The sequence below is a fragment of the Rhynchophorus ferrugineus genome, unplaced genomic scaffold (assembly GCF_030347505.1).
Source record: "Rhynchophorus ferrugineus isolate W39M unplaced genomic scaffold, kcgeb_rfMv2 rfM2, whole genome shotgun sequence".
NCBI classification, from domain to species: Eukaryota; Metazoa; Arthropoda; class Insecta; order Coleoptera; family Curculionidae; genus Rhynchophorus; species Rhynchophorus ferrugineus.
This window is the reverse complement of record NW_027472581.1, coordinates 48,544,776-48,560,050: the sequence shown is the minus strand read 5'-3', so window position 1 is coordinate 48,560,050 and position 15,275 is coordinate 48,544,776. Positions and strand designations below refer to the sequence as shown.

The 15,275-nt window shown below is 31.8% G+C and overlaps 1 protein-coding gene across 1 annotated transcript in view; it reads left to right on the top strand.

The window, feature by feature from the left end:
* The window catches only part of mmd (disintegrin and metalloproteinase domain-containing protein mind-meld), a 308,125-nt gene that overhangs the window by 61,804 nt on the left and 231,046 nt on the right, over positions 1 to 15,275 (top strand). The window contains exon 3 of the mRNA XM_076395404.1: positions 4,612 to 4,760. Within this exon, the coding sequence (XP_076251519.1) occupies positions 4,612 to 4,760 (149 nt within the window). The remainder of the gene's footprint in view (positions 1 to 4,611; positions 4,761 to 15,275) is intronic.

Below are 15,275 nucleotides of genomic sequence, written 5' to 3'. Positions count from 1 at the left end.
TTGCCTTAACGATAACGTTTACGACTCATCATTATTTTAGTGTATCGCCATTTACTTTTATGTTATCGAAATGTGTGTAGACAAATGTTCTTGGAGGCATCTGTTGAACAACACAGCAGAAAAAACGTAAAATGTTTCTACCAGAAACTTTTATGACTACGGTAACGGTAAATCAAAGCGTTTACGCTCGCCCGAATGCGGCAAATTGGAATCCATGTTTGATTAACGGCGCCTACTAAAAGCCGAAACGAGTCGCACTTTACCCAAAACTGATTCTGATTTGCAAGAAAACCGCATAACTGTCTGGCGCGCGCGTTTCAATCGCCGATTCGAATTTATTCCGGCCACGATAATCTGCCGGAAGAAAAATCGGTTCACCGCCCGCTAATGAAATTGAAAAAGTTTTTTTACGCCACTGCATTCCGTTCGATCGAGGGGTTTGGGGAAGATGTGTGACGAAATATCGCTGATTAAGCTGAGTTGTATTAATTAAAATCAATGTTGTATTTCGGAAAATATATTGCAATATTGAAAATATATTGAATTTATTTTATATTATATTATTATTTTATTAAAATTTAAATGTATCTACGTACGATGAACTGTTATATGAGGTTCAATCAAACCAATTTTATTAACCATAATTAGGCTTACCAACTATCCAGTGACCAACTTCTGAAACAATCTCATTCTCTGAGACATCAGGTCTTGTCCAGCTTGACTAAAGTGATATTCCCTCTTGGTTTTTTGCTCTTTTGCCTTCAATCCAGTAGGAATACCCATCAATGGATTTAACCAAATCAGTCATATAATCAAATTAACTTTATTTTACTTCTTTGTTGTGCTTTTTTAAAGCAAAAATCACTTATTACCATCTATCTGATAGAATTTCCACATTTTCCATAACTGCACAACTTTTTGAGTTAACTGGTCAATAGTTCCATATTTTTACAAAAATAGACCTGCTTCTAAATCAGATCATATGGAATTTATCACCATAGATGGAGTGGAAAAGATACACCTGGCATAATTATCACTAGTTTGTCGTGTCTTTGTTTGAAATATAATAAAAATGAGGAGTTTACTATTCCAATAATGGGCGCTATTAAGTTGATAGGGTGAGATCCCTTTTATTTTTATATTCGTAATCTAATTATATATAATCAAGATATAATTTGACTAAACTTTCTAGGACAAACTATTCAGAAATTTGAGTTATAGTCATACTGAAATTAGAATCACGATTAAAACGATTTGATTTCTAGGCGAAACACGTATTGATACACCAAAACTAACACAATATTTATTATATTTAGCTCCCTACAACTGCAAGCTTATGAATGAAGATCCAATTAGACTTAAATATTATGGATACATATTTCTAAATTCTTCACTTTCGAAAGCCAATTCTTACTGCAGAATGAATATACTGATATGCATGCATTAACATATAGATGTAACATACAGATATTCATTGACCTCTTTTCCTATGTTGAACATGAATTGATATGTTTGACATATCAATTGTAATCCATAGCATTATGATTGCTATCGCTGTCTTTGGTTTAGGTAAAAAAAAAAGTTATGTTATGTTAAGTAATTAACATGTATTTTTCTATTTTTAAAACCTAATGAGCAATTATTATTTTCGTCACTTTTGCGTCCTTCGCGCCAGTGTGGGCTTTGCTACCATTTTTAAAGCTTCATATTATTGTTGTACATGACAATTCGTTTCATCGTCAATGAACATTGGTTAAAATATTTTTAATTTTCGTTTGAGAAGCGATTCATATATACAAACCATTACACTTCACACTGTAAATTCATATGAAATTCAAGTATCAAGCTTTCTTCGATATCGAATTCTTATGTAAATGGTTTAAGACAGTTCTGTAACCATGTCACAAAAAGAAATATATGTCGGTCTACCTCGGTTTTTGAAAGGATTTCACAAACTTTACAACAAATGACCCATCAAATGAAGGTTCATTTTTTACATAGAAATTTCTGAAAAAAAATTAATAAACTAATTCTACCTCTGGTGTTCACACCTATATTCGACATTAAACACATTAGAAAGAAATGACATTATATTTTATTTAACCTTTTTGTATATATACATTATATTATATTATATTATTATATTATTTTGTAAAATAGTAAAAATATCATTTACACAAATTAGTTGTGTTTTGTAACCACACAATTTCATAGGCGAAGTATCTGGTGAATTCAAGCTATTATTCTGATGAGGAGCATATATGGACTTGACCTTTATGACCACAACGTAGTTCGTTTTCGGATTTATACTCGTTTGAGCACCTATGTTATATCTTCCGATTTGTAGTAGCCTTCGGTGATCTAGTAATGCGGCGTTGTGACGTTTTGATTGGTCCAAACGGCAATATGAGCTCTGTATATAATCCACATTCTTTTGATAATATCGAGCATCTGTACATTGATATTTTTGTAGATCATATAAAAGAGACCAATATTATGTTCTTTGTTGCTACAGTCTCTATTTTCGAGCTCCTGATTGGTTTCGTTCTTGTTTCAAGATTTCATTGTTCTAGATTTCAGTTTTCATGATAACATCAGAGTATTACATTAGGACATTGAGACGCCAATTTAGTGAATGTGGTTATTTAATAGTACTTTTATACTCAGCTGTTGAATGAACTTTTGTGAGGAACACAAACATTAATTGAGTTCATTGAGATTAATTGGTCGACTTGATTATCATTTTTTAAACAAATTTTTATTATTAAAACTAGGCTTCTAGACTAACCATTAATTTACTGCTAACAATTATTATTACAATTTACACACTATAGTCTATGCATCAACAATCAGTAGTTCCCTATTCTGGCCTCATATTTCCCACCGAACCTTCTAATTTCTTCCTTGTCTATAGGCATTTCTACGTCACTGTGCAAATCTTCATTTCCTTGTTATGCAATGTGATATCCAATACCTGATTTTTTAAAAATTTTTATCCCATGTACCATACCATATAACCCTATTGGTCTGAATATATTATTATAAATTGTGAATTGGCATTTTAGATTTTCGTCCAATAGTCAATATAGCTGTTTATATTTTATTTTGAACTCGGCCAATTCCTATGGCAATTAGCACTGCCACTTGCACTTTTTCTATTGCCCTAGGCAGAGATATATCTTTTGCCATAATAACTGTGTCATCAGCAAAGGTTCCAAAAAGTGTTTCTTTTGTTGTTGGAATGTCAGCAGTGTAGATACAGGAGAGGTCCTAAGACGCTACCTTGTGGAACTCCAGCCGAGATATTTTTAAATGTCGAGAACGCCATTTCGTGCGATACTCTAAATTTTCTTCCGATTAAATATGACTCCAGCAATTGACAATTGTTACGCGGTAACAATTTGCTTATCTTACAGATTAATCCCAAATGCCAAACCCGATCAAAAGCTTGTGAGACATCTAGGAATATTGCAGGGCAGTATTTCTTTTCTTCAAACGCTCTTTCAATAGCCGCAGTTACTCTGTGCACTTGATCGATAGTTGAATGGACCATTTAATGTAACACCAAAAGTGGTGGGTTGTTTATTTTTTTTTGTTGGTAAAATTAATAGGAACTGCTTGTAGCTCATTTAATTTAATTCTCCATTGTTTGGACCAGTCTATTAGTTTATTGCTAGTTGCTTGCAGGTTACTCTCTTTATTGACTTACGTTTCTTCTTGAGTTTTGCCCACTGCTAACTGTACTGTATCATCAGCAAATGTAGCTATCGTAATTCTCTCGAGCTTTGATATGTTACTAGTATAAAGAAAATAGAGGATATGTCCCAAGATGCTGCCCTGATGTACCCCTGTCTCTATTTCTTTTAGTTCAGAATATTTTTCTTCTTGCTTATTTCTTCTAAAGATTTTATTGGAGATATATGATGTTAATATCTACAAATTGCTTTGGCAGCATTTTGTTTAATTTATATATAAAGACCTGGTGCCAAACTTTGTCGAAGGTTTGTGCTACGCCTAGGAAAATTGCAGAGCATATTTATTTTCTTCCCAAGAACGCTCAATGATATCCGTTATTCTTTGGAACTGGTCGATTGTTGAATATGTTTTGTCCTAATCCAAACTGATAGTCTGGAATTAGATTGCTTTGTTTCATTGTTGAACTTATTCACTTGAGTAATATTTTCTTGAAAAGTTTCGATACAATTGTAACTGGAGAAATAGTTCAATACGATTATTACTAGGCAATTAACATAAAGCTATACATTGTCCACGAAAGATGCAGGAAGTAAGGTTATGGTCAACACTAAAGTGAAAAATCAATGGGGAATAGGAAAATATGACAGAATCATGAAAGTTTGTATCACATTATATCAAGCCGAGCGCACCACGAATGGTGCATATTTGTAACAACTAATCGCTACGACTCCATAGGCTACCCACAAAATTATGAACGCTCAAGATATCTCGCGAGCGTCATTATCATTTGTCAATAATACGTTCATACACACTCTGAGTAACGCTATCTCTTATAAATAATAAGAACATATCAATAGAAAATCCAAAGATTATATTGTTTTCAAATATGTTTGTTCAATATTATTTTTGTTACAGGTGAAGTTGAAAGACTGCTGCGTGAGTACACGCAAAATCAAGAGATGGTGCGCAACATTGGTTCCCACTACTACCAGATTATCTACCCGGTACAGCTGCGTCAGCACAAAAAGATGGGCATCAGTACCAGGGAGATAGGGTCGTCTAAGGTACGCAAAGCGAGGAGTTCGGTATGTCATTGCACCTATTCATCTCATTCCACGTGTTTGTGCCTCCCATTCATGTGCGTCATTCCTGCAGTGTTGTCTTGTGTTTTATCTTCATATTATCGACAACAGCAATAATAATATATATTGAAAATTGCACTTAAAATTATAATACTCTCTATCTACTTTAAATATAAACAAACTAAATATATAAATGTTAAAAATTATCCAAACTGTACAATAACAATTCGGTATCCGGTATTGTATACGGTCTTGAAAAGGGTTATACTGGTAGTTTTTCATTTATCGCCTTATTATTTTCTATGATGTTTATAAACAATTTTACTATAAATCAGTAATAAAATCATAAAAAGTTGGTAATGTCTGCTCCAATTAACTATACCTATATCGCATTTTCCTTTGTCAAGATTCTCGATCAGTTTAGTCTATCACGTCGTTCTCATTAAATTACATTTTTTAATGTATTTAGTGACGTGTGATTGTAAAATATATTCTATATTTTAAGGCTTGTGGAATTATTTTATATTCCATGTATTCAGTCAATTGTTTAACTAATTTTTGTGTATTCTATTTTTGTGGTTGCATTATATTATCAGCCACCAAATTTTTATATATTTTTCTTCATTACTCTTTTAATACTTAGCAGAACGGTGTCAAAAATATAAAGACATGAAACATATAAAACATTAAGTCAATGTGAGAAGTTTTATGAGATTTGGTAATTAATTTATTGGATAATTACACTGGTCTCTTCATATCTCCCAACTTTACTTTTTATTATATTTTGTATTATGGCTTATTAATTCAATTAGATCATTTACATTTCGATTCATCGGTTAGTGCCTTGTAGTTTAGTTGTAATTATAGCTCGAAGTTTTTTGAAATACTTCCAAAAATTTTTCCTAGAACTTTCTTCGTTCATGTTAACTTGTAGAAGTGATTTCCTTTGGAAGTGGTGATTTATAATGCCCGAATGTCATATATATCAAATATCTTACGTAGTGTCAGAAGAATATAAATTGGGTCAGTGCAGCATCTGAATTTCTATTTCTTATTGATAATTTTGTCACCTGCGTAATAATTTTAATGCATCAGTTGTCCTCGTTAATCAAATTATCATATTTAGATACATCTGATGCTTTTAGATATATTATTACAAAGAGAAAACACATTTTAACACATTATGATAAATTAAATAGACCAGCGTTGATTTCCATAAAACATATTTTCAAATCAATAATAAAAATGGGTTGGGGAAAAAGGAGTTTCGGTTTTTTAACATTTGTCAAAGCATATGTAGTTTTATCGATGGTACTTTATCATTTATCTGGTAAAATCATGATTCCAACTCTGTTTATAAGTAAGTAAAGAAACTGAAATTTTTGGTCCAAAAATTTAACTAACTTCACTGTTTTACTTGACTTATTTCATTACTCTGCTTTACTAAAGAAAAAATCATTTCGTTCCACCTTTCTCACAGAACTTCCACATTTTTCACATCAGCAAATCTTTTTGAGTTTACTGGTCATTGTTTTTGATCACCATAAATAGTATTTGATGGAGTGGAATAGTCCATTTATCGTGTCTTTTCTTGCAATAGGCTTAATAAATATGATGAATTTACTCTTTACTTAGAGATGACGCTGTAACTAAGTATGTGTGTAGTAGGTAAGATAAGGTCCCTTTTATTTTTTAGATTAATTATCTAGTGATCTATAATCAAGATATAATTTAACTAAACGTTCTAGGAGAATTATTCAGCAACGTGATTCAAAAAATGATACGATTTGTAGATTAAACACGTATTAATGCATCAATACTAACACAATATTTGTCAGATTTACCGCCCTCCCAACATTTTGCATAGTAATAGGTACTTATTGAAGCTCCAATCAGAGTTAGCTGTCATCAAAACATATTTCCAAGGTCTTCAGTTTCAACAGCTAATTCTCACTGGAGAATGAATGTAGTTTTATCAACGATCTTTTGTCGTTTCCTGGTAAATTCATCATTCATTGCAAATAATATCATCTCTGTTGGAATGTAAATAAAGAAATTGAAATTTCTGGTCGAAAATAAGTCAATTTCAGTATTTTAAGCTTATTTTGAAGCCATCTTTAAGGCGGATGCATCAAATCTTCTCAGTCAATCTCTCTCAATTTTTTCCTAAACCCTAAATATATGGATGGTCTAGAGTTTCCTGGAAGGAAAACCTTTTTATTGGTCAATTTTCTGACACTTTTTAACCGACTTTAGTTACATTGTCTTTTATTAAAAGGAAGCCGATTTAATAGTTCGGCCAGCAGTTTGCGATAAATAAATGTAATATCCTCATACACTTGGCATCACTTCTATTGTTGCCAAAGCGAACTTTGCCAAAACAATCGTCGGAAAAATTTTCACACATTACTAGTGAACATGATCCACTTTTCATAACCCGTAATCATTTGTTTTAAAAATTACTCGGTTTCGTTTCATTTCAGCAAAGATTTATAAATTGGTCCATTAAAATTTTTAGCATTAGTTAACAAGGTGTTTTAATTCATGATTCACTAACCAAGTATCGACCTCTATCTAATATCTAGTCTTATCTAATGCCACAAAAATATTTTATACGCGATGTAATAATTTTTTGACGAGATCATAAATGTGGGATTTCAGTTTACCCTATTAGAAAGAAGTTCGTAATCGATATAATAAAACGATGGTACACCTGGACGAGAGCCTTCTTAAGTATTTAAATTTGCATAATGAAGATTAGGAAACCAATTCTGACACTAGAGTACTCTGATACTTTAACTTTCATCAACATTAATGCCACAAAATGTGTAAACTGAAAAAACGAATTGCGCCACCTTTATACTGTAAGTAATTCTGTTTACTAATGAGGCCCATATGGTTTATTTACTGGGTATTGTCCCACTTGTCTCTAGAAAAATGGATTTATATCGATTTGTTTATAGACTGGAACAAGAGAGGGCAAGCGTTTAGCAGATAGAATAGCGTCTCCCTTTTCAGGTAAATTTTAGTCAGTCGTTCATAGTAATTGAATTTGTAAAGAACATTTTGGTACAACCACTGTGTTGTTTGTTTATGTAACTTATCATAATTTCAAATATATCAGATTGTTATTATTACTGGTTGGTTGATCATTTTTGTAATTTTTCGCCTGCAATTCCTAGAATATACTAGGAACTTCAACCTTTTAATTGCGCTGTAGTGTGAAATATTAGGTTATCAATAAGAAAAACGAAACAACTTTTTCCTTAACCGTATATTTTATTTTAAAATAATAAATACATTTAAATAATAATAGAAATGTTTGTTTTGGAGATTCTTAATATTGTTTTTATTGTTATTGTAGTGAGTATTATTAATTTAAATTCTTCGAGAATTACAGCAAAGCATATCACATTTAGATCACTACATGTTGAATAAAACAATTGCTTGGACCATCTACACTAACAAAAGTATATATAGGAAAATCAAACAGATCAAAAAGATAGTTAATGGTATTATACTGATTTAAAATCTTCGCCAATTATAGCAAAATATATAACATTTAGATTACTAAGTGTTAGGTGAATAAAACAACAGCATGGACCTTCTCCATTAAAAATATATCTAGGAAAATCAAATAGATCAGAAACAGAAAAATAAGCTGGGTTGGAAAACGTCATACAAAATGTCATAATCCATCATCTATTGTTTCAGTCACAATAGCTCATAATAAATCACCCCTTTCCCATTTTCACCATACATATAACAATGGCGTATAATCTTAAATCACCCTTAGGACTATCTACCAACCATTTATATCTTTATATTAAGAAAAAAAAAATCACAAGCAAAAATATTTAGGAGCATTTCATTTAAACGATATCGAAAACGTTTAATCAACAGGCGAAATACCTTTCATTAAGCAACTACGAGAAAATGTCGGAAAGCGTTCTGTTTCGGACAGACGCGAAATTAGTTTTGTACACTAATCGATTTACTTATTAGGCAGAAACTATGCGAATGGTGCTACTGAGATTTGCATTTGATGGTTGCTTAATGCGGTATTGTGAAATGGCCATTGTGTTGCTGTTAAGTCCACACCACAGGCGGCCTAAATAGAGTTATGCCGTAATTAACAATATTTGTTTTGACCACTGAATTGTTTTAAAATATTACGAACAGAAAAAGAATGAAATAAACTGATTGATACTAATTATTTTAGTTAAACATTAATTTAAATAATGGAAAAATGATAAATCTTTAATTGTCTATACATCAATATAGTCTATAAACAATTGTATATAACATCAGTTGACATTGAGTTTTGGTGGTTTCTGTTGAACTATAATGACAGCGAATCAAATGAATATTTGTAAGTATACGTGGTGTAACTTATTCAAGTCATGAAAGTAAATTAAATTAATGATTAAAGCCACCACTATATCTGTAGATTAGCTGTAGATTCTGATTATATTGAAATGATCTGATCACCAAGGCATTTATTGAGAAAAATTGAGATATTATATAATAATATAGATATATTTTCGTCATTTTCTGCAATTTGCTTCTATCTTCTTAACAACACGACTTTGACTATATGACTATATCATGTTAAATGAAAGATATTGCTTTGGCCTCTATCCATTCATCGGTCTATTTTCGCACTTCTTTAGCATTTCGAGACCATGTGCCGACCAAACCATACTGAATTGATCGGAACAATGTAAATTAGTAGGCAGTATATCTAGCGAGAATGTTGTCTGCGTCTGACCTTCCTATAAGAGTTGCAACATTGTATTCTTCAATACTCCATTAAATCGTAGAGTTTTGTCATTCAAGAGAATTAATTTGCGCCCATTACTTGCTGTTGCTGGTCTCTTTTACACTTTTCGCCACAAGTCAGAATACGTCATCTATATCATCATCGTATCTAGAAAGAGTTGATCAACTGCTAAGCACTTTGAGAATTTAGTTGGAGATTTTTTTGGTCCTTTAGGCAATTTTTCGTTACTAACATAAAAATTACCACTTTCCAATAATTGAAGCCAAAACTGCCAATTGGGATACATAGGTGGCCAGCATCATCCAAAATATTTGATGAGCATTCCAGCGTTAGCATCTGTATATAACAAATAACACCACCAGTACCAAATTTCAAACTGTAAAGCTCCATTTTATGTGGGGGTATCAAAACCTTCGAAACCAACGTATTTAGGTTTCGCAATTGCTCTTATTGATACTTTGCATTTTCAACAATAGATATCGTTAATCAAAGCAGAGACCATACAAGCTCTCAATAATATACCAAATTTTCGTTTTTACAATTTGCTTTTGTTATCGCAGAATTTGCGTAGGACATGTAAATTTATTAAACAATCCGGAGTTACCGGAGTAGACTCTCTGATGTAATCTAAATCGGTTCTATATCGGACAGAGACATTTTAGCTTGAGAAACAAGTTTATGTTTAAATTCGATTAAACAAAAATCAACATGGATATTTCTTATCTCTCGAATGGTCAGTTGATATGATCGTATTTATTCAGTTGAAAATTTAAAATCGATAGATTGCTTATCTATGACTAATTAATACCTGAAGTTTACAGGAAATGAGCACATAAGTCAAAATATCTATATAGCCAGCATAACGTTTTCTTGCGATTAATTTACAGTAACTGGATTCTTAATTTCTTGACTATTCAAGTAGGCATCACGAAAACAAATGGCTAATTTCAAAACTCAATAATCTCGGAACTAAGAAGGACTAAATTGATAACATATTGGAAAAATTTATTTTTGAATAGTTAGTTAGTTATAATAGTAAGTATACTCTCTACAAAGATTGTAGAAAGTATAAGTTACTCTATTATACTACTTTGATAGAATAAGCCCTGTCGAGTGCAATGTTCTTATTAATATTAATTTTTCTCGTAGAGTCTTAATCTACTCAAGATATGTCCTCGAAATGTTAGTAGAGTGGATACTATTTAAATTTATTGGATTTGTTTTATGAAGAAAATGCTAACAACTAATGGTGTTGTTGCATTATAATGATGAAAATATACAAGTCTTAAATGTCCAAAATTCTGATCTGTTGACAGCATTCACACCCCCAATCCTTTGGCTTTTACTTGAATTTAATTCATAATTAACAATATAATACCCATTTTACCATTAATTACGATTTTTGTCGATCCCCTTGTTAGAATCTCTTCCACCATTGCTGTGGTATGGAACATTGTCGATGATAATAACTGATGATTCCTCTGAAGTTTTTCATCCTCACAACAATTAATGTCCGAACCAAACGAAAAACAGTTTATTCATGTCACTATGGCAGTTCTCTTTGGCTTCAGAGATAAACACTAACTCAGCTCAAGGAACAAAACCGTGCCTGTTTCCAACATCAACATTAAATTATTATTAATATTAATAATTATTAAAAATATTATGACCAACATTACTTATTATAAAATAGTGCCAGCTATATTATTCTACCTTTTGCCTTTTTCCATCAACTTTTGTTGTCTAATGATCAGTGGGCCCTAGGAATGTCATTTAGGAGTACGAAATTATATAATGAAACTTCTTCAATTTGATTATATGCTTTCACAAATGTCATTCTTTTAAAAAAAAATTTTAAAAGTTCCATCAGCGCTCTTAATGGATTATTTTTAGACCACTTAAAACCTATATCTCGCAACAATGTATGAGCAGCGATGATTGACGTCCCTCAAAAAGCTGCATATTCCTTAATTTTCTGAAAATGTGCTCCAAGTAACAGTTTATTTTTAACAGAAATTGTATTAATTTATCATTATAGTGAGTGAGATTTATCGATATAATGAACACTATATCTTAAAGTGGTATTCACTTTTTTCATACCTTTCATTAAATTGACTACGAATAGAGTGAACATTTGGTTTGGTTAATCTAAAATTATATTTTTCTTAACTTTTTGAGAGATTTTAGTGACAGTGCCCATACTACTATTCACTGCAGCTGGAATACGTTTAAAATCATTTCCAATGAAAGTACATTTTAACTAAATACTTCATAGTGCCAATAATACTTGACTGGCAATAGGCAGCCTCTATTATCTCGGTTTGGTTCTATAACTTACTCGTTAACTACTTAGTTTAACTCGAAATTTACGGGCGATAAGGCTACATGTTCTAACGCATTACAGAGCTTTGTAACTATTTTATCTAGATTACAATTCAGAGAAGGAAAAATACAGTATAATATTACAAAATTTACAAACTGCAATAGGTAGTATATTCGATGTCATGATGATGTAAGTTCACAGTTATTCTGGATCGACGATTCTTTTACTTCTAGAAGGTCACAATTTATATTTTGGGAATAGAAGAAAACAAATAATTAAGCGGCGAATTAATATTTATTGTTTTTCAAAGTACTCGCCACGATGATCGATACAATTTTGCAACCGATTTTCAAAGCATTTATTCCATTCCGAATGAGGTATCTACAAAACATGATTTTTGAATGCTTCAATAGCTTCTTCGGGCGATGAATCCTTGACCAAGCAGTTTATTCTTCACGTATAGGAACAAAAAGAAGTTATTCGGTGTAAATCAGGCCTGTACAGCGGATGACCCATCAATTCGATGTTTTGAGTGCTCAAATAGTCTCTTGTTTGAGAGCTCGCATTGTCATGATGAAGAACAATCCGGCGTCTCTTGTTTATTTTCCTTATTTCACCGAAGACTTCTGGCAAACAAATGGTTGTGTACTAATGAGAATTTACTGTTCTACGATCCTCTAGAGACATTGTTACAATATGACCAGTTTTCCCGAAGAAACAGGCCACCATTTTCTTAGAAGTGCTTGGTGCAACTTTTGTTGCATTTGAATCATCTTGGAACAGTCATATAGTCGACTACTGCTTACTTCCGTGCTCATATAAATATATCCATGATTTGTCACCTGTCACGATTTTATAAACGTCTTGCGAAGTACCGCGATTGAATTTCTTCGAAGTATTTCTTTACACCAATCGACACGAGACATATGCTGGTGGAACTAATGCTTAGGGATGCCTCAATCTCACAGTAGGTGACATAACGATCTTGCTTAATCATTTCGCACGCAGCATCGATGTTTTCTGGAACAACAGCCGATTTTGGATGACCTTCACGAAACTCGTCGGACAGCGAACTACGACCACGATTGAAGTCACGCGCTAAACCAGCGCTACACGGTGGTTTTTGATGGAGTTTCATCGCCAAAAGTCAAATTAATTTGAATGATGAACTCTTGTTGTGATAATCCACGTCGAAAATCATAAGAATTCATCGCACGAAAATGTTCACGATTCAGTTCCATTTTTTGCCGAGACGAAACTTTTAACTAAATATAAAATAAACAAATAGCGTCCGTGCGACAAAATAGTATCGTCATATCGTCAAAAATGTCCAACTTTACGATAGAACTGTGAGATGGACTTACATGACAACAGTGTTACCAATTCCCGAAATATAAATAGTGATCCTCGTATTACAATCATATGAAATACAACTCAGTCATATAGCTAAGTCATGTGTAACAAAATGGAATATTCTTATGTTGAGAAAGAAATAAATCACTTGATATCGCCAAACAAACTTACCCTTGTCATTCTATGTATGCGTTAAATATTACAGGAGCGCTAACAATGCGGGCATATGGAACCATTCCTAATAAAAATAAATTCAGCGGGGTCAAAGAAACAATAGGCCCGCGCGTTTCATCGTTAGACTTTTTTTGATTAAAAATTTGAAATTCCAGCAAGAACGCGAGACGCGTCCTTGATCGCGGCACAAAGAGTACGCTGCTGATATTAAAAACAAATTATTTAAATTTATTCTCATTAAAAATTAAACATTTTTAATTTGGAGGCGGAAAAAAAGACAAAGTAAGAGTCTAATTAATGTCGATTAAAAAAATTAACTTTTATAATTTCTTTCGGTTATGTTCGTTTCTCAAATTAATAACGCTTTTAATGGATAAAAGAAAAATAAAAGAGCACAGTAATATTTTTTGTTTCATTCTAAAGTTAAATTAAATATTGAATTTCATTTCTTTATTTTGCAGCTTAAAAAGCTTTGTTTTTACTGCTGACTGGACTAATTTCTGGTTTAGAACATCCGTTATAGCCGCTGTGTTCATAAAATTATTTATACGAATGTATAAAGCTACGTTATTTTTTACTGATACTTATTAAACACTAGAATGAGTATTAATATCAATTTATGCTTTTTAAATTTTCCATTATATAGTAGTATTTTTTTACGTCTTTTCATTATGGATTTGCTTATTTAGTATATTGCTAACCTGCCATTTGTTTTCACAATAACTTGAATTTAGGTACGCATTTAGGGGGGCCCATCGGTTCTATCTTAGTCCCTGGTGTAACAATGTTTATGTATTAATACTGCTGTATTTCTATTAAATTCATCTCACTACACTACACTACACAAAATTAATTGGTTTGCTTCTTTTGAGTCTGTGTCCTGTTTTGGTGTTATCCAAGAGTTCTACTACTTCAGTATTGGTATGAGAATCGAGTCTGTCGTCATGCCTCCCTGTAATTTCAGTCTGAGTGACAGTCGGTATATCAGGCTCTTGATGTAAATAATTACAGCCCTCTAGTATATGTGTGCATCTATAATACTTTAAAGGACTATATTCTAATAAACTTGTAGTTATATTACTTTTCGCGGATCATCCTCTTAATTAAATGCCATATGTTTACATAGGTTTCAAAACTTGCTTATATGATATCAATTTATTATATACTAATAATAGTGATTTAACTAATCAATACATTCTCCTATATTTTAACTTCAGTTCTTTTCTTTTCCTTTTCATTTGTTCCTTCCAGCGAAGTTTTGCGTCAAGTTTCATTCTGAGATACAGGTATAATTCTAAATATTGTCACTTGTCTGTTGTCATCAGTAAATATAACCACATGTGTAGAATAAGTAAAGATTTTGCACCAATATTATTCCTTATGGATATACACCTGGTCCAGATTATTTTATTGTAAAGTAGGCTTCTTTTTGTTTGACTCTAAACATTTTTGCTGTAATGCAAGATATTAATAGTTCAGTGTCTTGTTTTTGAACATTTTTTTGTAGCTATGAATAAGGCCAATTGCCATGCCTTATCGAAAGCTTGTGCTACGCCGAAGAACATAGCCTCATAAAAAATATGTTATGATACAGTAATGTACAAGTGTTTATTTCACCTAGTAATATTCATTAATTTTGATACCTAAAAAGATAATCTGGACCCACCGTGTGTTCTTTCTTTGATTTTAAGAATACAGTTAAAATATACATGTTATATTTTATTTATTATATATTAGTTATTATATATAGATCATGTTAGTAATTTAAAATTCAAAAAACATATAGTATATTATAAAAAACAACAATTTGATCGATAAAATATAAAATTATCTTAAAACTAAGTTATCTTGGTAACTATTAGGT